Source organism: Barbatula barbatula, assembly GCF_947034865.1.
Source record: "Barbatula barbatula genome assembly, chromosome: 20".
NCBI classification, from domain to species: domain Eukaryota; kingdom Metazoa; phylum Chordata; class Actinopteri; order Cypriniformes; family Nemacheilidae; genus Barbatula; species Barbatula barbatula.
Window position 1 is genome coordinate 643,134 of NC_136783.1, and position 26,297 is coordinate 669,430.

General features: G+C 40.4%; 1 protein-coding gene across 2 annotated transcripts in view; it reads right to left on the bottom strand.

Annotated features, from left to right (window-relative positions):
* Positions 1 to 1,829: 1,829 nt before the first annotated feature.
* Positions 1,830 to 26,297, bottom strand: part of cdk4 (cyclin dependent kinase 4) — a 56,019-nt gene continuing 31,551 nt past the window's right edge. Inside the window, exons 6-8 of one of the 2 annotated variants that reach the window (XM_079482611.1) lie at positions 12,039 to 12,089; positions 11,790 to 11,925; positions 1,830 to 4,288 (exon numbers count right to left, since the gene is read on the bottom strand). In XM_079482611.1, the coding sequence (XP_079338737.1) occupies positions 4,214 to 4,288; positions 11,790 to 11,925; positions 12,039 to 12,089 (262 nt within the window). In that variant the 3' untranslated portion in view covers positions 1,830 to 4,213. The remainder of the gene's footprint in view (positions 4,289 to 11,789; positions 11,926 to 12,038; positions 12,090 to 26,297) is intronic. The other variant, XM_079482612.1, reaches the window with a different exon arrangement.

Consider the following 26,297-nt stretch of genomic DNA (forward strand, 5'->3'; position numbering starts at 1 on the left):
AGAATCATGACAAGGGGTTGATGGTCTGTTTCCACCAAGACCGGTTTCCCGTAGATGTAGTCATAGAACTTCTGACAGGCAAAAACCACCGCCAGTAGCTCTTTTTCAATCTGAGCATACCTCATTTCCATTTCGGTAAGTGTGCGTGGGGCATAGCTAATTGGCTGGTCGTTCTGTAGACACGCTGCGCCCAATCCATATTGAGAAGCATCACACGTGATGGTCACAGGTTTGTCTACATCAAAGTACCTCAGGACTGGTGGAAATGTGATGCAATTTTTTAGTGTGTCAAATGCCTCCTGTTGTTGCAGTGACCAGCACCAAGCTACATCCTTGTGGAGCAGCTGTCGTAGTGGTGCTGCCAGTTCACTGAAATTTGGAATGAATTTCCTGAGGTAGTTAGCCATGCCCAAGAAACGTTGTAAGGCAGCTTTGTCACTTGGCGGTGCCATTTCTGTAATGGCCTGTATTTTGGCTGGGTCTGGTTTCAATCCATGTTCTGTGAACAGGTGGCCCACGTAAGTGACTTCTCTAAGCCTGAACTTACACTTTTGTGGGTTAAGTTTCAGATTCACTTGCCGTGCTCTGTTTAGAACCTTCCTTAAGTTCTCATCGTGCTCCTTCTCCCCTTTTCCTCCAACGATGATGTCGTCTACAATTATGGCACATGGAAGATTATAGGGTTTTAGCTTAGCCTCCCCGATGTCACGATCGTCAGTTGGAGTGCCCATTAACTCCAGTAGAGGGCACTCAACTCAGGCATTTGTGTCTATTCCCACTTCCAATTCCATTTCCCATGCTAATCACCACCAGGTGTTCCCCATTACCACTCCCCTATATATACTGTATTTGGACTTGTTTAGGTCTTGTTTAGGCTGTCTGACATTTCTGAGCAGTTTCCCCTGTGGTTGGGCTTGTTGTATCTTGGCTTGTTTATGTTGACTGTGATTCTCTGCTGCCTGCCCCGACCACTGCTTGTTACTGTTTCTGACATACCTGACGCTGTTCATTGATCTCTGCCTGTTGGACCATTCTTGATAATAATGAATTGTATATGGATCTGAACGTCTCTGACTCCTCGTTACACCCGACAGGTGTGTTGCCGCCTCCACTTGCTCCTCTGTCCAGCAAGTACTGGCGATTACATACCAACTTGCAGTGAGAACTTTTTTGGCATCTTTTAAGCAGTGTATTTCCGTTAAAATGGCCATGACTATCAAATGAATGTGTGTTTTACCAGTGAGAAATTCATATTTTTTTATTATGCACAAGGCATTTTACCGGCTGAAATGGCAAGCACTGGCAGAAAACATGTTTTTTTTTTCTAGTGGAGGCGCGTAGGTAATATGCTGGGCATGACAAAAACGCTGAGCTCTGGCGCTGAGGCTAAAGAAATGAACATCAGCTGCTTGTGTTTTTATAAAATCATGCCGTTTCCATTGAAAACAATTGAATTTTTTTAAGTTTAACATGGTGAATATTGATTTTCTTTTTTTACCGTCGACAGTACTCACAAAAAATATATATTTATATTTACACACATTTTAGTTTCATTACTAGTAGGCAGAAATGACAAAGTACTGGCATAACATTGAGCTAAAAACAACAGTTTAACATAACAATTCCTAGAAATGAGTCGTCCAAAACTTCAGAAGTGTACATTTGATGGTTTTTGTCCTCACAAACCAAGTTCCAGATGTAGTTACCCATGATCGCTTCATCCCATATTGTCACTGATATAAGCTAAAAATTTACTAGAGCTAAATAAACACTAAAACATTGATGCTTATTATCAACACAATAGTTAGCAACACAGAATTGTTTTTTTTAAGATTTATTTTGAGGCGAACAAAGACATTTATACAGATTTGGAACAATGTGAGAATAGGGAATGAATCTGTGACCAGTTTAAGAACTGCTACAAATCAACACAAACACATGAGAAACACAGCAGTCCCCTTCATCACAATGACAGTATGTAGTCCAACAACACAACACAGATCCAATATAAGTGATCCACACTGTATACAGCAATATTAGCATTCTCCAAACACTCAGCAGGGTCAGTAACAACATTGGTCAACTTCAACTGTAAGTATGATATATGCAACAATGAAGGAATACATTTTTAATTGAAGACATGACGGGAAAACTCTCTTGATTTATTTGCAAAATTAAAATAGAATTTTGTATCCAGCATATACCAAAAACTGGCTGAAATGGCACAAATTTCTTTCAGATTATATACAGTTAGGAAACCAACTGTAAACCCTTTGGAACGATCTGGAAGACACACGTGGTCTGACCTTCATCAAAGTAATATTATAGAGTAATAATAATAACACATTTGATTGAAAATATCGAGTCATCATTTACAGTGCAGTGTGATCAATCTCTTTTTGCATTCTCATTACCCTATGTTTCTATAGTACAACAGTTCTTTCTGGTTCTTGAATCTTATTGGCTGAGAGCCATGCGTCATTCCTATAGCCTATTTGCTAAAACGGCCCTATGAAGAAAATAAAACTCTTACAGCGCTCAGAAATGCAGATGAACATAACAGATATTGCTGTGTCCTCTTGCTACTGTTACAGTAGGTGGTGGTGCACCTGAAGTTGGTTGTGACTCCCCTGAGAGTAAGTAAAATGACTAAAGAACTTTCCAACCTGCACTGTAAATAAATACTGAATAAAAGCAGTTGTGAATTAGAGGAGTCAGCATTGTTAGTTGTGTTTGTCTGTATAATGACTTAGATCAGGACTAGTCAATTCAGTGCCCTACAAGAGTTCAGTTGTAACCCTTATCAAACACACCTGACTAAGTGTTCCCTCACCACGCTTCAGAGGCAGTGGTGGCACATGAAGGCACCTCACGAAAGCAGTTTTGGACAGGCTTTAAATAAGAAAAATAAACAAAGAGCATCTTGGTGATCACCTACCGAATATTTAAAAAAGAAAACAGATTTTAAAGAATTAGAAAGTGAAAAGAAAACAGAAGTGAAGCAAATGTGTCATTCAGAAGTGGCACGATGTATCCTCCGAAGGCATTTCACAGCTTTCAGCAGTGGCGGCTGGTCAATAGAGGGCGCAGAGAAGAAGACATGTTCAACATGTATTATAAATGGCTAAATTATTTTGAAATTAACAGATTTATTCACACTATGAATGGGCCTGCTAGTTGTGTTAGCATGCATTTAAAGTATTATTAAAACCGTTGGCTAAACGTCTGAAGCATAAGACACACTTTTCAGGAAAAATTTCGAAGTCGTCATCCGATTGGTTGAATTTCAAAGGTTTTCTGGGAGACGTGTGTGTTGCGTTCTTTAACGGTCCGCCTGGACACAACACGAAGCCGTCTGATCAAAGTAGTAAGCTATTGTACTATTGTACTTACGCTTTAGGGTTAGGCTTAATTCTTAAAGCTATGCGAGGTTCACAGCATAAACTTGTTAACTTTTGAGATGCTCGTGAATGTACACTGGTCTGATACTGCAGGGACATTTCCACGCATCTTAACATGAGCAGCACAAAACGAACGTGATTGGTTGCTTTTCCTGTCAATCATATGGCCTCTTGGCTGGGCCAAAGTTACCAGACCTTCGTTAGAAGACTATTAGGTACACGAACGTTTGGCAGGCAGGTGACCCGTGGCTGATCTCTAATTGGCAAAGCAGTGATGATACATTTACATCACATGTCAAATGGCTTGTTGCATCAACTCAAACAAATTGTGCACCAGCTGCCACTGGCTTTCAACTCATTAAAAATGATGGACAAGGGTTGAATCCAAATCGACAGGACTGCGGAGTTAACTAGCCCTGTCTTAGATGAAGAAGAGACCACGGATGAATTTCAAGGGTACTTGCAGCTGTCGCTGCGGATTGATTTTAAGCCTCATTGTACAGCTTTCCTATAGCTCAGTGGTAAGAGCAAGGCATTAACAACGCCAAGGTCATGGGTCGGATCCCAGGGGATTGCACATACTTAGATACAAATGTATAGGATAATGCAATATAAGTCGCTTTGGATAAATGCGTCTGCCAAATGCATAAATGTAAATGTACAGTATGACACATCAAAGTTCAAGTCTATAAACAAATGTGAGCAATGCTCAATACTCCAAAGGCACTATAACTGAACTCAACCAAACATCCAGTCAAACATTCAGTCGGTTGTGTGTGGTCCCATCGGCATGAATGCTGGGAATGAGGTGCTCATTCAGTAAAGAACAGGTGCTCTAACGCACTCAATGCAGAGATTCTTCTTGACGGATCAAACGTGAGCATCTCCTGTTAAGACAGAGAAAGATTATTAGCAAAACAAAAAAAAGGAAAAACTTAAAATCTTCCTCAGCTAGACACAATGCTTTATGTTTTAGCACCCGATTAAAGTGTTAGTAAATTAAGGGGTCTTTTTTTAGTTTTTTACTAATCTCCAGCTCAGTGGTGTGTACTTTCCTCCTCATTTCTTTTGTTCATTATGGATATCACTACATTTTAAAATGTGTCTGCCCCATCTTGTCCTCCAATTATTTGAATAAAACTGTAATGGAAGATGGCGATGTGCATAGTCACTTCAATTCTATTCAATTTTATTTATATAGCGCTTTTCACAATTTGCATTGTTCCAAAGCAGCTTTACAGGGTAAAATAAGAAATGCACAAAAAAGGTAAAACACAGAACCAGAATAGTTTAACTTGTTATATAAACACCTAGTAAATAATATCTAATGTCAGCATCTCCTGGTGGTTTATTTAGCATATGTTGCATTAAGTGAATGCTTGGCTGAAAAGATGCGTCTTTAGTCTAGATTTAAATTGGGCGAGTGTGTCTGATCCTCGAATAGTATCAGGAAGGTTATTCCAGAGTTTAGGTGCTACGTATGAGAAAGCTCAACCCCCTTTGGTGGATTTAGTTATTCTAGGTATTATCAAAAGTCCTGCGTTTTGAGATCTTAGAGAGCGTGATGGGTTGTAGTGTGAGAGAAGCTCTGTTAGGTAGGTAGGGGCTAAACCCTTTAAGGCTTTATAAGTGATTAAAAGAACTTTAAAGTCAATACGATACTTAATGTGTATCCAGTGAAGGGTTGAGAACATTGGGGTTATGTGATGGTATTTTCTGGACCTGGTTAGAACTCTGGCAGCTGCGTTCTGAACTAACTCTAGTTTGTTTATTGATGATGCAGGACAAACACTAAGTAGTGCATTACAGTAGTCAAGTCTTGAGGTCATAAATGCATGAATAAGCTTCTCCGCGTCAGCAACACATAGAATATTTCGCAATTTGGCAACATTTCTTAGGTGGGAAAAGGCTGTTTTTGTGACATTTAAGATGTGATTACGAAATGACAGGTTGCTGTCTAATATAACGCCTCGATCTTTTACAGTATTATTTGGAGTAACAGTACATCCTTCAACTTGCAGTTTATAATCAGAAATATTCGGTTTGCGTGTCTTTGGTCCGATAAGTAATATTTCTGTTTTATTAGAATTTAAAAGAAGGAAATTACAGGTCATCCAATGTTTTATATCTTCAATGCACTCTGCCAATTTGGATAGCTGGGAGGAATCATCTGGTCTTGATGAGATATATAGCTGAGTATCATCTGCATAGCAATGGAAGCTAATTCCATGTTCTTTAATAATGTTTCAGAGGGGCAGCATGTCTATGGAGAACAGCACGGGTCCCAGAACCGATCCCTGAGGTAATCCATAATTTACTTGCGTTAGATTTGTTGATTCCCCATTTAAATGGACAAATTGATGTCTGTCTGACAAGTAAGATCTAAACCACTGTAGTGCCTGTCCCTCAATACAGGTATAATTGTGTAAGCAATCTTAAAGTATGTTATGGTCTAAAGTATGGAACGCAGCACTAAGGTCAAGCAGGACCAGGAGTGAGATGTTACCTTTATCTGATGCTATAAGCAGGTCGTTTGTAATTTTAACGAGCGTAGTTTCAGTGCTATGATGCGATCTAAAGCCTGACTGAAATTTTTGTGTATGCCATTATTTTGTTAGAAAGAGCACAACTGAGTGCACACTACTTTTTATAGAATTTTAGACAGGTATGGGAGACTTGAAATCGTTCTATAGTTTCCTAGTTCATTTGCATCTAAGTTTGGTTTCTTGATTAGAGGCTTAATGACGGCCATCTTAAAGGGTCCTGGGACATGGCCTAGATTAATTGATGAGTTGATAATGTAATAAATGGGCTCAATTGCAACAGGTGAATCTTTTGCAACAGCAACAGGTGAATGCACAGAGACTTCCAGTGCTTTTCTACGTGTTTTTCCTAGTCTCCAAAACTTTTTGTCGGGCAAACAATATCAATGGCCGGAAATATCTGCTAAAATTACGGAGGAATAGGGGAGGAGTCCCGGTTCCCAGTGGATTGCCATCCCCACGGATAGGAGGTGGAGGCACCACAGGTAGAGGAAACAAAGGCGAGGCTGCAGGGCAGCCACACAAACTATCACTTACTAGCATTTTCCTCACCAACGCAAGATTCATAAAAAATAAAATAGATGAACTGAGACTGCATGCTGCAACGGACATCATTGCAAGGGACAGTTGTGTTCTAGTCATTACTGAAACCTGACTTCATTCATCCATTCCAGACTCCACTATTGAGCTAACAGGTTACACGGTACAGGGCCAAGATAGAAACAGAGACTCCGGTAAGAGCAAAAGAGAGGGGCTATGTGTGTATGTCAACAACAACTGGTGCACAAATATAGTGACTATAGCCAGGCACTGTTGCCCAGACCGGGAGTTTGTAATTATCAAATGCAGGCCCTTTTATCTTCCGAGAGAATTTACTGTAGTCATGATTAACTGCCATGTATATTCCTTGTGATGCTAATGCTTACCCAGCTCTCAGAAAATTGCATAGCAGCATAAGCTTACAACAAAGCATATATCCCGACACAGTGTATATACAGTGCAGCCGGAAAGTATTCACAGCACCTCAATCTTTCCACATTTTGTCATGTTACAGCCTTATTCCAAAATGGATTGCACATTGTAACAAGGTTCAATAAAAGGAAGGAAGGAGGCGGGAACCGGCGAACGTAAAACAACTTTTAATTAAATAAACAAACAATAAAACACAACATAAAGTCCAAGCCTGGTCCTCTCTCACTGACGGTCCGATTCGCTCGTCCTCTTATGCTCCCAATCTCCTCCGTGATACGAGACCGGTGACGCTCGTAATCACTCACGCACCGGCCTCGAATCCCAGCCCTCGTCCCGCCTACCTCACTACACACATGTACATAAGTATTCACAGCCTTTGCCATGACACTGAAAATTGAGCTCAGGTGCATCCTGTTTCCACAGACCTTACTTGAGATGTTACTACAACTTGATTGGAGTCCCCCTGTGGTAAATTCAGTTGATTGGACATGATTTGGAAAGGCACACAACTGTCTATATAAGGTCAGGAACGGCCTGTTGTTTATGGATTCTTTCCTTTAGCGTCAATCAGAACTGTACCGTGGATGCAACTATCATGAGTGAAAATACGGATGGAGACAGTGAAGGTATGACTTGGCAGAATGTGTCAAGGAAAAGGAAAGGTAGGAGTAATAGCTCTGGTCGTTTGAGTTTAGCGTTGGAAGTGAATGACTGGAAAAAAAAACAAAGTCTGCAAAGTCAAGCGTGAGAAGGGAGGTTCAAGAAATGGAAAGGAAAGTTATGGTAACATTCAAAAGAGAAGGGGAACACTTTCATCCATTAAAGTTAACAAAAGCTATTGAAAAAGAAATGGGAAAGATAAAGTTTGCCAAAAACATTTAAATGAGCACAGTGGCCTTCATCTTCCATAAATGAAAGAAGCTTGGACTTCATCAGGACTCTTCTGGCAAGCCGGGAGAGTAAACTCTATTTGACGGTTTCATCAGCTCACCATTCACTTCAGGTGGTTGCATAGCAGTGATTAATTTATGAACTATTTCACAAATTAAATAAAAAGATATTAGAGAAAAAATTATAACTCTGCAACCAGAAGTGAAACCCGCTGAACAAACGACTAACTACAGCGCCTCTAAGGAGAAATTGCGATTATGTTCTACCATAGATCACAATGAACTCTCTAAAATCATAAGATCATCTAAATCAACTGCATGCATGCTAGACCCTATACCTACAAATCTACTGAAAGAAATGCTCCCAGAAAGTATAGATCCTCTACTTAGCATTATTAACTCATCTCTGACACTAGGACATGTGCCTAAAGCATATAAGGTGGCTGTTATGAGGCCCCTTGTCAAAAAAACCCATATCGACCCTGGAGAACTAGTTAACTACAGAACTATTTAGAATCTACCTTTCATATCTAAAGTTTGGAAAAAGTCATCTCACATCAATTATGTTCCTTCCTCCAAAGTAATGACATCAATGAAGATTTCCATTTAGAGGATTTAGAGGAATTAGAGCACATCACAGTACAGAGACTGCTTTGATCAGAGTTACAAATGATCTGCTTATGGCGTCTGACCGAGGTTGTATCTCCTTATTGGTGCTGCTAGATCTTAGTGCTGCATTCGACACCATTGACCACAGCACGCTCCTACATTGACTCGAAAATGATGTCGGTATTAAGGGAAAAGCTTTGAAATGGCTTAGATCGTATTTATCCGACCTTTTTCAATATGTAGCAATAAACAATGAGGTGTCACGCTAATCGTAAGTCCAGTACGGTGTACCACAGGGCTCAGTCTTAGGGCCTATGCTCTTCGCATTATACTCTTGGAGATATAATTAAGCGACCAACTCTTATGCTGATGATACACAACTTTATATTTCTTCGAAGCCTCATGAAACACAGCAATACCATCGAATAGTGGAATGCATATTCCTTAAAACCCTCATCTTCAGCAGAGAATCTTGGCGTTTTATTCGATAGTACTCTATCATTTGACAAACAAGTTGCCAACACCTGTAAAATTGCGTTTTTCCATCTTAAAAATATATCTAAACTACGTCATATGCTGTCACCATCAGATGCAGAGAAGCTAATTCATGCCTTTATGACATCAAGACTAGATTACTGTAATGCACTATTAGGTGGTTGCCCTGCAGGCCTATTACAAAAACTCCAACTAGTCCAAAATGCGGCAGCTCGAGTTCTTACACGTACAAAAAAGTATGATCATATTAGCCCGGTTCTGTCAACCTTGCAGTCGTTACCTATAAAGCATCGAATTAACTTTAAAATCTTGCTTATTGCCTATAAAGCCCTGCATGGTTAAGCTCTTCACTACTTGAGTGAACTTCTCACGTATTACAGTCCTTCACGTGTAATACCTAGAATTTCTAAATCAAGTGCAGGCGGCAGATCCTTTTCCTATCTAGCGCCTAAACTTTGGAACAGTCTTCCCTGCACTGTCCGGGAGTCAGACACACTGTCAGTTTAAATCTAGACTAAAGACGCATCTTTACAATCTTGTATACACTACACTATCATAATATATATATATATATATATTCAGAAGGTTAAGGCTGCACTAGTTGCGGAACCAGGGACACTTCCAATAACAACTGATGCATTTGTTGCATCAAAGAGTGCAGAACAGTACTCTACTCTCAGCCAGTCTTGTCACATTGGAACTGGAATCCCCTGGTTAGGTTTTTTTCTCCTCCAATGGAGTTTTGGGTTCCTCGCCACCGTTAGCATACAGTTTTGCACTGTTTGCCTGGCCGGTGGGCTGATAGAATTGTATAGTGTTATTTAATTAACACTGCATCTAGGAATTTATAGTCTGTCTGATATTTGACCTGTGTTTTGACTTGCATAACCTTATATGTTTTGCTTATAGTCAATGTTTTCTTGTACAGCTGCTTTGTAAGAATGAAAGTTGTCAAAAGGGCTATATAAATAATATATATATATAATATATATAAAAATATTTTATGTTCTTGCAAACGGCAGCGGCTGCCGCGTAGGATTTTACCAATCAATGAACAGATTATTACCAGCTACTCATAGAACATTTTACCCATCTTGTAGACGAAAGTTTGAATTTTTATTTTGAACTATTATTGACTTGTTTAGGTTATCCTACGGTGTTACCTGATACAAAATCGTATTTCCCAGAAATTCTTTACATCAGTCCATGCAAGTGATGACGCTCCACAGACAAATCGATTAAAGCAACATTAGTTATTACACAGCACAGAGACAGCGCTCATTAAGATCAAGTACTGATTCAGGCAAATTATCCGTGCTGGTCCTACTCTTTTTTTACAGTTACACATTACTGCAGAGCAATCAGGGGTAAGGCGCCTTGCTCAAGGGCATTTCAGTCATGACCTGCTGGCACTGAGATTAGAACCTTACCCTAACCCTAACCTTCTGATCACAAGCCCAACGCAAATCACAAGCCCAACGCAAATCACAAGCCCAACGCTCTAACCACTAGGCCACATCTGATTACAGCCCCATTGACAAGCCCAAAAAATTAAGTCAGGAATCTTGGTGCGTCTCTAGAGTCAGACCTTAGCTTCAGTAGTCATGTCAAAGCAATAACTAAATCAGCATACTATCATCTGAAAAATATTGCAAGAACTAGATGCTTTGTTTCCAGTCAAGACTTAGATAAACTAGTGCATGCTTTCATCACCAGCAGGGTGGATTATTGTAATGGACTCCTAACTGGCCTCCCCAAAAAGACCATAAGACAGATGCAGCTCATACAGAACGCTGCGGCAAGGATTCTGAGCAGAACCAGAAAATATGATCATATCACACCAGTCCTCAGGTCCTTACACTGGCTACCAGTTACATATAGGATCGATTTTAAAGTTTTATTACTGGTATATAAATCGTTCAATGGCCTAGGACCTCAATACATTGCAGACATGCTCATTGAATACAGACCCAAAAGAACACTCAGGTCATTAGGATCACATCAGCTAGAAATACCAAGGGTTCTCTCCAAGCAAGGAGAGTCTGCATTTATCTATTATGCGAGCCGCAGCTGGAACCAGCTTCCAGAAGAGATCAGATGTGCTCCCACAGTAGCCACATTCAAATCCAGACTCAAAACACATCTGTTTAACTTTGCATTAAATAATGTGCACTTTGCCTCTGACCGTCTGACTGTTTGTGCTGTACTTTATTTTATTTATTTTCTATTTTAAACTATATTTTATTTTACTTTTTATTCTTAACTGGTTAATTTTTATTTTTCTTATTTCTTCTAAACTATGTTATTTTATTTTTTATTCTTAACTGGTTACTTTTATTTTTCTTATTTCTTAACTGTTTTATCAAATGGATATTTGCAATTTCTTCTATGTAAAGCACTTTGAATTGCCATTGTGTATGAAATGTGCTATACAAATAAACTTGCCTTGCCTTGCCGAAGTTGGGCCAAACAAAAAATGTTTATTAAATTATTGAAGGCAGTAAGTGAAATTTTAGTTTTAGTTTTTAGCAAATACAAGTGCGACCTCGACACCGCAACGCGAGCACCGACTAGACTGCACAAAGCGCTTCAACTAGAGAGAAAGGCGGCTGCCACGCGGCAATTACACCGCTCACTGCATACCGTCTGAATCCGCCACAACACTCCTCCTGATGACGGTTGCAAGAAGCTTACCTTTTCAATGGTTGTGCATCTTAGAGGCATCCTAGCCTCATGTCATTTTACATGATAACTATTTTATTTCCTTTATTTTGAGGAGGTACTCCCTCTCTTGCCTTCTTGGAGGAAACGCCCCTGCTCCAGCTTGTGTTCTCACACACGCACCGCTGATGTATGAAGTAATGTCGATGTAAACGTACCGATAAGAGCTTTGTTCCCATCTCACTGATCTCTGGAACACAGTCTGTGATTGACTGAGGCTTTTGAGGTTTGAAGTTCTGACGGGACAGAGAGACATCAGATGGCCACTCCTCTTCAGACGGCAGACCAATCACACTGCGAGCACAAACAATCCACACATTTCATTATCAGTTCAATGTTGATGGAAACAATCTTTTCCAAGCAACAGCACACAGTCTGATCTCAATGATGCTGTCAAATCGACATACGCAAAAATCTTGGCAAGCTGGTCCACCTCTGAATCTCCACAGAAGAGAGGTCTGAAACACAAGACATCAGAGAGAAGTCATTTACCACACCTCCAAATAAATCAATCCTCAGTGTGTGATTATATCCATGCAAATGCAAACATTAGGTTCTATTTTAAATCTGAAGCTGTGGCTCAGTTGTTAGAGCATGATATGGCCACGTTTATATTTGCGATATATATTTCTTCATTTCAGTCAATACTGTATCAATTCAATATGGATATGAACAATATTGCAAAAAGCCTCAGAAATAACTGCAACATATGTTAAGAAAGAGAATATATCAAAAAATATTATCAGTAGAACAGTATTTTAATTTGGAAACTTGTCTATTGAACGCTTGTCTCTGCCGCCCTCTGCGAGACCGAATGCAACGCTGTGATCATCGGAGACTCGATCGTCCGGAACGTACGCACTTCCTCCACTAAAGGTAAGGTGCGCACTCATTGTTTTCCCGGCGCTCGTGTTCTTTTGATGTGTCTGCGCAGGTACCTGCGATCCTGAAGGACGACGCTAACGTCGAAGCTGTCGTGCTGCGCGCGGGAGTGAACGACGTCAGGATGCGGCAGTCGGAGTTCCTGAACAGGGACTTCAGGAGTCTGATCGAGACTGTACGCAACGCATAAAGTTCGGTCTACTTAATATTAGATCACTAAATTCAAAGGCAGTTATTGTAAATTAAATGATCACGGACAACAGTTTTGATATACTCTGTCTTACAGAGACCTGGCTTAAACCAAATGATTATTTCGGTCTTAATGAGTGTACCCCACCAAGCTACTGTTATATGCATGAGCCACGTCCGGTTGGTCGGGGTGGCGGCAAAAATCTATCATTTGAAATGATTCAAAAATCATTTGAAGTGCTTGCGTTGAACATAATTATTCCTACCAAAAGTAAAAAACCATTGCTTTCTTTTACATTGGCTACGGTGTATAGACCCCCTGGTCCCTATACTGATTTTCTGAAAGAGTTTGCGGACTTCCTATCGGACCTATTGGTTAACGTTGATAAAATACTAATTGTCTGAGATTTTAATATCCACGTAGATAGCGCTAACGATGCATTAGCACTGGCATTTACAGAACTACTACAATCTTTTGGGGTAATACAACACATTAAAGGACCCACTCATCGATTTAATCATACACTAGACCTGATTATATCTCACGAAGCCGATCTAACCAATATCGATATTATGCCTCAAAGCGACGATATCACCGATCACTATCTTATAACGGGTACTTTGCGCACGGCAGGAATCAGCCCTTTAACTCGTTATCGACAGGGTAGAACAATCACCTCCGCTACTAAAGATAGTTTCGCAAAGAGCTTGCCAGATCTGACTCCTTTAATAACCATACCAATAAATAAAGAATCGCTCGATGACATGACCAGCAAATTGGGCACTATTTTCTCTAATACATTAGAAGCTGTCGCACCTACGAAGTCAAAAAAGATTAATGAGAAAAATATTGCACCATGGTACAATAGCACCACTCGCGCCCTTAAAAGAGAATCTCACAAACTAGAGCGCAAATGGATAAAATCGCAATTAGAGATCTTTAAAATGGCGTGGAAAGAGAATGCAAATTGTTATAAAAAGGCACTAAAAGCTGCAAAGGCTGAGCACCTCCGTAACCTCATAGAAACCAACAAAAACAATCCAAGGTTTCTATTTAGCACAGTCGCTAAATTAACAAATAAACAGACTCCACCTGACCTGGCTATTCCGCCGCACCTCGGTTGCAATGAATTAATGATATTTTTACAGAGAAAATCGAAAACATTCGTGACAAAATAGTAAAAAACTCAACCTCCAAATCTGTCCTATGAATTAGCACCAACCATCGCTCCAAAAGAAAGGCTACAGCGTTTTTCACCTATAAAACAGGAAGATTTAATTAAACTTATTGCAACATCTAAACCTACAACTTGCTTATTAGACCCCATATCAACTAAATTATTAAAAGAGCTACTACCTGTTGCAACTGAGCCCATTTATAACATTATCAACTCATCAATTAATCTAGGCCATGTCCCAGGACCCTTTAAGATGGCCGTCATTAAGCCTCTAATCAAGAAACCAAACTTAGATCCAAATGAACCGATTTCAAATCTCCCATACCTGTCTAAAATACTAGAAAAAGTAGTGTCCACTCAGTTGTGCTCTTTCTTACAAAATAACAACATACACGAAAAATTTCAGTCAGGCTTTAGATCGCATCATAGCACTAAAACTGCTCTCGTTAAAATTACAAACGACCTGCTTATAGCATCAGATAAAGGTAACATCTCACTCCTGGTCCTGCTTGACCTTAGTGCTGCGTTCGATACCGTAGACCATAACATAGTTCTAGATCATTTATTCAAATATACCTGTATTGAGGGACAGGCACTACAATGGTTCAGATCTTACTTGTCAAACAGACATCAATTTGTCCATTTAAATGGGGAATCATCAAATCTAACTCACGTAAATTATGGATTACCTCAGGGATCGGTTCTGGGACCCGTGCTGTTCTCCATATACATGCTGCCCCTCCCAAACATTATTAAAGAACATGGAATTAGCTTCCATTGCTATGCAGATGATACTCAGCTATATATCTCATCAAGACCAGATGATTCCTCCCAGCTATCCAAATTGGCAGAGTGCATTGAAGATATAAAACATTGGATGACCTGTAATTTCCTTCTTTTAAATTCTAATAAAACAGAAATATTACTTATCGGACCAAAGACACGTAAACCGAAAATTTCTGATTATAAACTGCAAGTTGAAGGATGTACTGTTACTCCAACTAATACAGTAAAAGATCGAGGCGTTATATTAGACAGCAACCTGTCATTTCGTAATCACATCTTAAATGTCACAAAAACAGCCTTTTCCCACCTAAGAAATGTTGCCAAGTTACGATATATTCTATGTGTTGCTGACGCGGAGAAGCTTATTCATGCATTTATGACCTCAAGACTTGACTACTGTAATGCACTACTTAGTGTTTGTCCTGCATCATCAATAAACAAACTACAGTTAGTTCAGAATGCAGCTGCCAGAGTTCTAACCAGGTCCAGAAAATACCATCACATAACCCCAATGTTCTCAACCCTTCACTGGATACACATTAAGTATCGTATTGACTTTAAAGTTCTTTTAATCACTTATAGCGCCTTAAAGGGTTTAGCCCCTACCTACCTAACAGAGCTTCTATCACACTACAACCCATCACGCTCTCTAAGATCTCAAAACGCAGGACTTTTGATAACACCTAGAATAACTAAATCCACCAAAGGGGGTCGAGCTTTCTCATACGTAGCACCTAAACTCTGGAACAGCCTCCCTGATATTATTCGAGGATCAGACACACTCGCCCAATTTAAATCTAGACTAAAGACACATCTTTTCAGCCAAGCATTCACTTCATGCAAAATATGCTAAATAAACCACCAGGAGATGCTGACATTAGACATTACTTACCAGAATAATTTAATTTACTATATAAAACACCATGTAGCGTGTTTTACCATTTTTGGTTTTTTTTATTTTTTCCCCTGTAAAACTGCTTTGGAACAATGCAAATTGTGAAAAGCGCTATATAAATAAAGTTGAATTAATTTGAATCGTAGAAGACAAAAAATGATATACATTTTAAACATTAATACACAGCTTCCACTGCCTATGCGATGCGCGTCCACGACTTCTGTATTACGCAATCACATTAGAAAGGTTACACGTGGCTTAAATTTCAAAAGATTTAAACATCCCTCATTATGCACAGGAAATGACTATTTTAAACAATAATCTTGCACAAGACATATAACGTGTCATTCAGCATCCAAGCACTTTTGAATGCTCTTCTTTCTCCAGACTCATAAACACTGGGTTGGAACTTCCGCTTGCATGACCTTTCCAATGTGAATACTTGAAGTTTGTGTAACCGGTTCCACTCACCCCGCTCTGCACGGGCCTCGAACCAACTCAGGCGAGGGGGCAGCGCTTCCCAGTGCTCCTTATGGTGTCTGGGTGTCTACTCGCCTCTAGAATAGCAAGGCCACCGCCTGTACGGCCGGTAGTAAGAACCTCTCGTTGTGGTCACACAAATTGATGTCCAACTACACCACTGGATGGTTACGATTCGCGAGGATGCTCATTCGTGACTCGCCTAGGCCGGTCAGTGTCGTTCCGCTGGAAATTGTGACACGGTGCAGCACCGTGGCGTTTTCGACAGGGACCCCATTCTATCAGTCTCGACACAACGTCGAGAGACCGAAAGAAAGGAAACGTTGTGACCATCATGCCAAGAGCACCGCGCCGGCCCGCTGCAGCGAACAAGGGTGCCTCTCAAGTTCCTCAGCCCAAAAAGGTGAATGAATGGGCCACCTTCTTCCCTTTTATACCCGTATGTACGGGGCGTTGTCTGGCATGCCGTCCCATTTGCCAAGTTAATTGGCCTGTTCAAAGTAGAATCGGAGATGATAGGTTCTCAAGTCAAACCCACATTCTGTCAGTCTCGACAGTCTTAACTCTTTCCCCGCCAAAGACGAGTTATTATGCCAATTGGTGTTTGTTCAGATGTACACCAGGTAGCACTGTTACACACCTTTGGAAAAAGTACAGAATCTCTGAACCTAGAACGAATATATTTTATTCGTTTTTAATGATTGTTCGGAGTCTAATCTGGGCGGAGTCGTTGACCAAAACATTTTAATTATCTCAGCTGTTTAATCAAAGTGATGCATTTTTTAAGAAACCTACCCACATCTAAGGGGTGATGAAAAAAGAACAAATGAAGATAAAAGAATACAGTTTATTTAGTTTGAAAGCAGAGACTCGGTTCTTTCATTTGATATATTTTTTGTCCATAAATTAATTACAGAAAATGTACTGTGAGCCATCAAAATAGTGAACATGTTAAGAAAGCAGACGATATTGATACATTTATCTATTTATTAGTTTAAACTTCAGTTATTTTCAGCACATTAGTAAATCCACTGTACGCAGAGCGGAAAGTGTGACTCGCTCTCAGGCGGTTTCTGCCGCCATGTTGCTTTTTTTGGTGCCGTTGCCATGGCGAACCGTAATATTGGAGCTCCATTGATCATGGCTTGTCGTATTTGTGGCCCAAGCGCTTAACTCAAGGTCAGTCTGCCCAGAGTTGATAGAACTAACTCAAATCAACTGTTCTGAAACCTAAACTCTAAGTTTCTCATTTCTAAGTAGCCAACTCGGAGTTCAAGGGTTAACCAAGAGTTGGTTGAAACTCCTTATTGAAACGGCACCTGGTCTCATATAGCCTCGAAGAAATGTGTTTTCAGCCAATTCTTAAAAATGGCTAAAGAATCTACTGATCTTGTAGCAGCGGGCAGATCATTCCACATAAGTGGAACATATTCAGAGAAGGTACGTGAGAGCAATTTTTTACCTTTTTGGGATGGCACCACAAGACATTCTGGCGGGTACATACATCTGCATTAGCGAGTGAAGATGGGGGGTGACGAACCAGTGGTGGTCTTGTAAGCCAGCGAGCCACTTCAGGGAGCAAATGTAACTTAATGAAGGGAGGAGTGATGTGTGCTCTCTTCGCTCCATTGAAGACCACTCTTGCCGCTGCATTCTGGATCATCTGTAGAGGTTTGGTTGTGAAGGCTGGCAGTCCAGCCAGTAGCACATTTCAATAGTCCAGTCTGGACAGAGCAAGAGCCCACACTAGGACTTTCGTAGCATGCTCAGACAGGAAAAGTCTAATTTTCCTAAAATTGTAGAGGATGAATCTACAGGACCGGGTGGTGCTGCCAACATGATCTGTGAAGTTTGTCTTATCATCGATCACCACTCACAGGTTTCTGGCCTTTCTGGAAGATGTTGATGAACCCTGTTGAATGTTTAAGTTACAATGAATCTTTGTGTCTGACGGAATTACAAGCAGTTCTGTTTTTGCAAGGTTCAGCTGCAGGTGATGGTCCTTCATCCAGAGTGAAATGTCACTCAGGCTTGCTGAAATGTGTGAGAAACCGTTGGATCGTCAGGCTGAAATGACAGGTGAAGTTGTGTATCCTCCGCATAGCAGTGATAGGAAAAGACATGTTTCCGAATGACAGAGCTTAGGGATGTTATGTATACAGAATAGAGCAACGGTCCAATTGTTGAATCTAGAGGCACTCCTGTATCGAGATGTTGGGACTCAGAGACCTCACCTCTCCAGGATACTCTAAATGACCAACCTGAGAGGTAAGACTTGAACCATTGTAGCACCATTTCAGAGACACTTATAGCCTTGAGGGTCAACAGGAGGATGTGGTGGTTAATGGTGTCAAAGGCGAATAAGATGAACAGATGAATAAGAACAGATGAGTTAGAGGCAGCTCTTCCAGTCTCAGAGCTTCAATGACGGAGAGCAGCGCAGTCTTAGTGGAATGACCACCCTTGAAACCAGGTTGCTGTCCATGAGGTTATTCTAGGTGAGAAAAAATGAGCGCTGGTTACATACAAAAAGTTCAAGAGTTTTAGCAATGAAGGGGAGGAGAGATATCGTTCTGTAGTTTTCTAACAGTGCAGGATTAAGAGTGGGTTTCTTCAGTAGTGGGGTAATATGGGCCTTTTTGAAGACTTTGGGAAATGTCCCAGTGGTGAAAGATGAGTTAATAATGTGGGTCAGAGCAGGAACCACAGATGGAGAGATGGCCTGGAGGAGATTAGTGGGGATGGGATCTAGCGGGCAGGTAGTCGGTTGGTTAGAAGAAATGACCTTGGAAACGTCGTCTTCAGATAGGAGAGAGAAAGAGGGGAATGAGGATGTGGTCAAGAGGCGCCAGAGCAGAGAATAGACTGCTGATGGTGGTCATTTTCTTTTCAAAGAGAGAGGCAAAATCATCAGATGTTAAGTCCGATGGAGATGAGGGGGCAGGCAGGTAAAGAGGAGCAGATAAGGTTTAAAGAGAGTAGAAGAGTCAGGCAAGTTGTCGATTTTAGTGTGGTAGTACTGGGCTTTTGCACAGGAGACATCAGCAGAGAAAGCAGAGAAGAGACTGATACAGAGGTCAGTAGGTTCTTTAGATTTGCGCCACTTTCTCTCCCCGAGCATGGCGAGATGCTGACGGAGAACATCATATAAAACTACAAATGAAAATCCAATGTCTCTACCCTGCATTGTGGTATATTCAGTTGACAAGTGCCTTCACAGGAATTAGTGAAAATTGACAAACAAAACCATGGACAAATGTTTTATTAGCCACACCACTGCTTTATTCTCACAATGTAGTATCGCACAATACTAAAAAAATCTGTAACAAAATGCACTCGTGAGCAAATATTCAGGTAACTGGACAAAGACTATTATCATTATCACCTGATCCCAATGGATCTAAGTTTTTATTGCCTCAAAAATTGTATTTTAGCACACTGTTATAACAGACAATGAGAACCTAACATCAAAACACAAGAATCAAGAACCCAATTAAAGCAAATAATGATTGTTTGTTGAAACTTCTAAATTTTTTCAACATTAACTCGAACCTCTTTGGACTCAGTCTTGACTCGGTGTCGAGTAGTCCTGGTCTTGGACTAGACAAAGGTGGACTTGACTACAGCCCCGATCAGATCCTGTTTGACTAAAATAACCTAAAGAGGACATCGGATAAAAAAATCCAGCAAGCTGTTTCAAACTGCAGTCGGTTTCTACATAGCATAGCTATTTGAATAAAACCCACCTCTGTGCCATTTACAGAGTCTCCTTATATGTCTGTAGACATATGCCCACTTCCCACCTGTTTTAGTACAGTTAGTAAAGCTAGCTAAGGAAGGTACATTTTCATTTTAGAAAACGTTTGACAATTAAGCAATCCTGGCATACAAACCGGTCTATGTTTGGCTGTATTTCAAATTATGCAGGAACATCTGCCACAATCTCTAAATTTGGTGAGTTGTCTCAAAAGTTTGTTTGATTATGCGTTCAATTCTGTGATTGCAAAATCCTGTAGGGACTGAAAAACATGTTAAAAGCCAAATACCTGTAAAGTGTAACCGTTTTTGAAAAAACAACAACATAAACAACATATAACATAACATAAGATTTTATTTCGGTCCTCAGACTCCTCACAAATAATCACTCATAAAAATAAAGCTATACATAATAACCTAAAAAGGTGTAGGCTGAAGCCTCTGCTTATTAAGCCTACCCTTTATACATCATTATCAATCAATTTAGCATAATTTTTCCACAGGTATTAATTAATACAAGACAAGAGAAAAAAACAACATGGTACACATTTCAGATACTATAATAAATACATAAAGAATTGAATGAAATAATTATTTACCACCTTATTTTTAAACATTTTCTTGAATTTATAAAGTGAATTACACAATTTTAGATCCTTATGCAAATTATTCCATAGATTTACCCCTTTGACAGTTATGCATCTATTTTTTGTATTAGTTCTTGCCCTTATTTTTTTAAACATATGCATTCCTCTTAGTTTATACTGGCTTTCTCTTATTTCAAACAGCCTCTGGATACAATTTGGAAACAAATTATAATAAACAACATAATTATAATAAACAACATAAAAAACAACAAATAAAAGTACAGATTTTTAATTGGAAACATACTCGAGTAAGAGTAGAAGCGAATAGTCATCAGAAGCCTGCAGTAGTCCGTAACTGTGTGTTCACACCGAGCACGAATGAGGCGTCAAGCGCGAGTGATTTACATGTTAAGTCAATGTAAAGACGCGATAGACGCGCTTGCGGCGCGAATAGCGCGAATGAGGCGGCGCGAATGACGCGAATGACACGAATTGCGCGAATGACGCGAATTGCGCGAATGACGCGAATGAAGCGAATGACGCGAATTGCGCGAGTTGAAAAATCTGAACTTTGGCGGAAATTCGCGCCGCGTTAACCAATCAGGAGCCTGCTTGAGTAGTGACGTAGACGACGTAGCGAGCAGAGGCAGAAATAAAAAATGGAGGACACGCTCATCTCAGTGTGTGGACACCCGGAGCTATATGATACATGTTCATAAAAATAGGAATAAAAAGGATCTTGCTTGGAAGAAAGTGAGTGAGGAGGTCGGAGAATCCGGTAAATTGTAAAAACATTTTCGTGAAGCGAATTTCACTCGCGAATGACGCGAATAGCGCGAATGACGCGTTTTTCACGCGCGAATAGCGCGAATGAAGCGAATGACGCGAATGAAGCGAGTAAACACAAAATGTTCAAGCGTCAAACTACTCGCGAATAGCGCGTTTTTGACGCCTCATTCGCGCTCTATGTGAACACACAGTTAGACTGCTATTTATCGTGCTACCTTGTTTTAACTGTTGAACTGGACTGTTGCCTGTTGTTAGTTAATATTATTTGAGCTTGAGTATATTTAAAACAGCTTTTGTTTTTTATTTAATTGAATACTAACATCATGTGTTTCCAGTTTATTCCTGTACTCCACCGCAGACAGTGCTCTCTCCCAAGATGCAAGCCATGTTGTGTTCACTCTCACGCCGTCCCATTCATGCCTCCACTTCCACACCTCTGACTCTCTCTGTTGGTCTCTGGAACTGCCAGTCAGCTGTGAACAAGACAGACTTTGTTCATGCTTTCGCTAGCCAGTCTGACATTCACATTCTAGGTGAAGAGACATGGATTTGTCCTGACACACTTGCTGCTCTTTCTACTAACTACTCCTTCTCTCACTCTCCCCGCCAAACTGGAAGAGGAGGAGGCACAGGTTTGCTTATCAACAATAATTGGAAATATTCCACACTATCTTCCCTATGCGACAACCATTCATTTGAATACCACGCTGTTCATATCACTTCTCCTACTCAGCTCAGTATTGTCATAGTTTTACCGTCCCCCAGGTCCTCTGCACAACTTCATTGAAGAGTTAGATGTGCTGCTCTCATCATTTCCGGAGAATGGCGTAGTCTTTGGGGACTTCAACATCCACCTTGACGAACCCTATGCTTCTGACTTCCACACCCTCACCGCCTCATTCAACCTCACATGCCTCGCCACAGCCAGTACTCAACCAGCTTGATCTCATCTACACCCGTAACTTCACCACAGACAACATTAAAGTCACACCTCTTCAGTCTTGTATAAAGTACTTAAAAGCGATACTTGAGTAAAAGTACAAGTATCTTACCAGAAAATGACTTTGGTAGAAGTTAAAGTCACCCTTCAAAATTTTACTTGAGTAAAAGTCTTAAAGTATCCGACATTTATTGTACTTAAGTATTAAAAGTAATAGTATTTCAAAAAAAGTGAACGGTTGGAATCAACAATAACAGTCACATGAGCATTTTTTTATATGATATTTTCCTAACTGCAAGACCAACACTATTATCATTGCTGTTGTTGGTGTTGTGTAGCCTGTACTGTATTGTGTTAACTGGCCGTTTGTCTCCTGTCTATTACTAGCTGACCTATGTTATGTGGCAATAAAAGCACTTTGACTTTGATCAATATGTAAGCCTACATTCACAATATATAACATTAGCCGATAACAAGTTTTGAGGTAATTAAATCAAAGCAAATCTCAAGTTTAACAAAATGCATGGTGCTTTAGAAGACACGAGTAATCCTGAACCCTCCTCTGGAAGCTGCCATATGAAGTTGCCTAATGTGCTCTAAAAAAAATCCCTCCACCGGTGTAACGCTAATTTACCGAAGGAAATATTCGGCCACTATATCAGAAACCGCTATTAACACTTTCAGTATTATGGACATCTCTTCAAGAGTTTCGTGTGGAATTATTTCGCAGGAAAATCATTTGTGTTGTTAAATATCTGCACATTGGCTAATCAGAAAAGTTAACTAGCACACATTAGCCTGGCCATCACGTTAGCCAGATATCAGAACAGGCTTATATGATAACTAATTCATGTTAAATAGCGTTGACATTACGGCTTCATTGAATGAAAATGTATTTAACCTACCTAATTTAAACTGACATCGCATCACTTCTTCATGTTGGACGGGGAGTTTTTGAATGCCAATATTTCAGTGACTCTCGGTACGAATAACAGGCACTTAATCCGGTAGAAAGAATTCTCTCTCGAATGTACGAAAATATTTCTTGCAAATACGGCCAAGGGTGTGTAACGTTATCTTCGTCACCACCACCAAGTTCACAAAGTTCACAAATGTAGTCGAGATGCCCGTCAGTGGTAACGTGCTTGGCGCTTGACATGACTTCGAACAGGCATTACGTCACGTCACCAACACAAATTTCTTCTAATTTGTAGTAACGAGTAACGAAGATAGTTAGTGTATGTATCGGAGTAAAAATACACGATTTATTTCGGAAATGTAGTGGAGTAAAAGTGAAAGTTGTCAGAAAAATAAATAACGAAGTACAGATATGTGAAAATTCTACTTAAGTACAGTAACGAAGTATTTGTACTTCGTTACATTACAAAACTGCACCTCTTCACATTTCTGACCACTTCATCATCACTTTCAACGTGCACCCCTGTACATGCACTAAAGGTCCAATACCACCACCTGATTATTTTAGACGGAACCTTCGCTCTCTCTCCTCTGGAACCCTCTCTGCTAAAGTGACATCTTCTCTTCCCGCCAACTTTGCATCTCTAGATGCTGACACTGCCACCGACACCTTATGCTCTACACTTACATCCTGTCTAGATAATCTCTGTCCTCTGTCCTCCAGACCAGCTTGTGCCACCCTCTCCTACCCTTGGCTGTCAGACATCCTCTGTGAACAACGGAGTACACTCAGGGCTGCTGAAAGGAAATGGCACAAGACCAAGAATACTGCTGACCTATGGTACTACCAGTCACTACTCTCCTCTTTCTCTAGTGTTACCACAGCTAAAAACATTATCTATCAGCAAACAATTCTCAGCACCACAGACCTCGGTAGATACTACCCTCACTTCAAACATCAAACTCCTTTTTCATACCACTGACTGTCACTGAAGTCACTAGACTTCTCTCCAGCAACCCCACCACCTGTCCCCTTGACCTGATCCCCTCCCATCTCCTTCAGGACATTTCCACTCACACACACCATCAACACCTCCCTGCTCACCCACACTTTTCCATCCACATTCAGACAGGCCCAGGTCACTCCCCACTTAGCCGGAGGCCTTAACTGGATGCCCATGGTCTTCGGGCCCTCAGATGACACTGCATCACTTATCTGCATGATTGTGTCAATGACATTACTAAATGGGCCCAGCAATACTTCAAGAAACCACTGTCAGTATACACAATCCGCCACTCCATCTGCAGATGCCAACAATCATGCACAATAAAAGCCATATGTGACCATGGTCCAGCACTGTCGTGTCCTGTGGGCCGAGGATCAAAATGGACTGTTTCAAAGTGGGAAAGTGTTCTATGGTTGGACGAGTTCAAATTTGATTTGTTGGAAATCACGGATGCGTGTTTTCAGCATTCAGTTCAAAAGCCAGCATCTCTGATGGTACAGGGATAAAAGTGCATACGGTATACATTGTTTGCAATGTTTAGGAAGGCACTATGAATGCTGAAAGGTATATAAAGTTTTTAGACAACGTCTATTTCAGGGAAGACCTTGTGTATCTCAGCAGGACAATGCAAAACCACGTACTGCAGCTATTACAACAGAATGGCTTCAGCATGACTTCATAGTAGAAGAGTTGAAATGGCCTGCCTGCAGTCCAGAACTTTCAGAATCTGATAAATAGGCCCAACACCATAGTATGAGAAAAATCCCCATATCACGATGCTTGTCTTCACAGTGTACTGTGGCCTGAGTTCAGTGTTTGAGGGTTGTCTGACACAGGACTGTCTGCTGCTTTCATCAGTCCACAAACAAATATTGAAAGATTTCTCTTAAGGCCAGTCAATGTGTTCTTAGGCATATTGTAACCTCTTCAGAAAATGTTGTTTTTTCCACAATGGGACTTGCTGGGTTTTCTTGCCGATAGCTTGGCTTCACATAGGCATATACTAATTGTTACAGTACTCACAGGTATTATCAGACTTCCTTTGATCACCCTGGAGCTGATCATTGGCTTTGCCAGAATTAGCAGCATGCATGTCATGACTGTTGGGTCTGTTGGTTTTCTACTACTCTACTTCACCTTCTATTTTTTTCATGTCTCTCAAGAAATCACAGAAGAGGTGGGTTTTAAGTACTTTTTTGAAGGTTGTGAGAGATGTGGTTGACCGGACCGTGTTAGGAAGAATGTTCCACCAGGAAGGAGTTGTGAAGGAGCAAGGAGTTGTGAAGGAAAGTTTGTTGTAAAGCTCTGGTAGAGTGCTGTATCAAGGAAGAAATCAGACGCTAACATGTGTTCTCTATCACAGCGTCACAGAGTGCTAAATAGCCGATCCCGATCAGGTTAAAAATGCCTTGATCGGATCCAAACTTTGCGATCGGCTCATGACATCCCTAGTGACACAGTCAGTAATTTCCATCCACCGTTTAACAATGACTCTTCCGGACATATGGAGTGCTACTAGCAAGTGCTTGAGCGATGCACGGTTGAGTCATCTGTTTAGGCAAGGCAAGGCAAGTTTATTTGTATAGCACATTTCATACACAATGGCAATTCAAAGTGCTTTACATAGAAGAAATTAAAAATATCCATTTGATAAAACAGTTAAGAAATAAGAAAAATAAAAGTAACCAGTTAAGAATAAAAAATAAAATAACATAGTTTAGAAGAAATAAGAAAAATAAAAATTAACCAGTTAAGAATAAAAATAAAATAAAATATAGATTATAATAGATAATAAATAAAATAAAGTACAGCACAAACAGTCAGAGGCACAGTGGCACATTAATCAAATGCAAAGTTAAACAGATGTGTTTTGAGTCTGGATTTGAATGTGGCTACTGTGGGAGCACATCTGATCTCTTCTGGAAGCTGGTTCCAGCTGCGGCTCGCATAATAGCTAAATGCAGACTCTCCTTGCTTGGAGAGAACCCTTGGTATTTCTAGCTGATGTGATCCTAATGACCTGAGTGTTCTTTTGGGTCTGTATTCATTGAGCATGTCTGCAATGTATTGAGGTCCTAGGCCATTGAACGATTTATATACCAGTAATAAAACTTTAAAATCTATCCTATATGTAACTGGTAGCCAGTGTAAAGACCTGAGGACTGGTGTGATATGATCATATTTTCTGGTTCTGCTCAGAATCCTTGCCGCAGCGTTCTGTATGAGCTGCATCTGTCTTATGGTCTTTTTGGGGAGGCC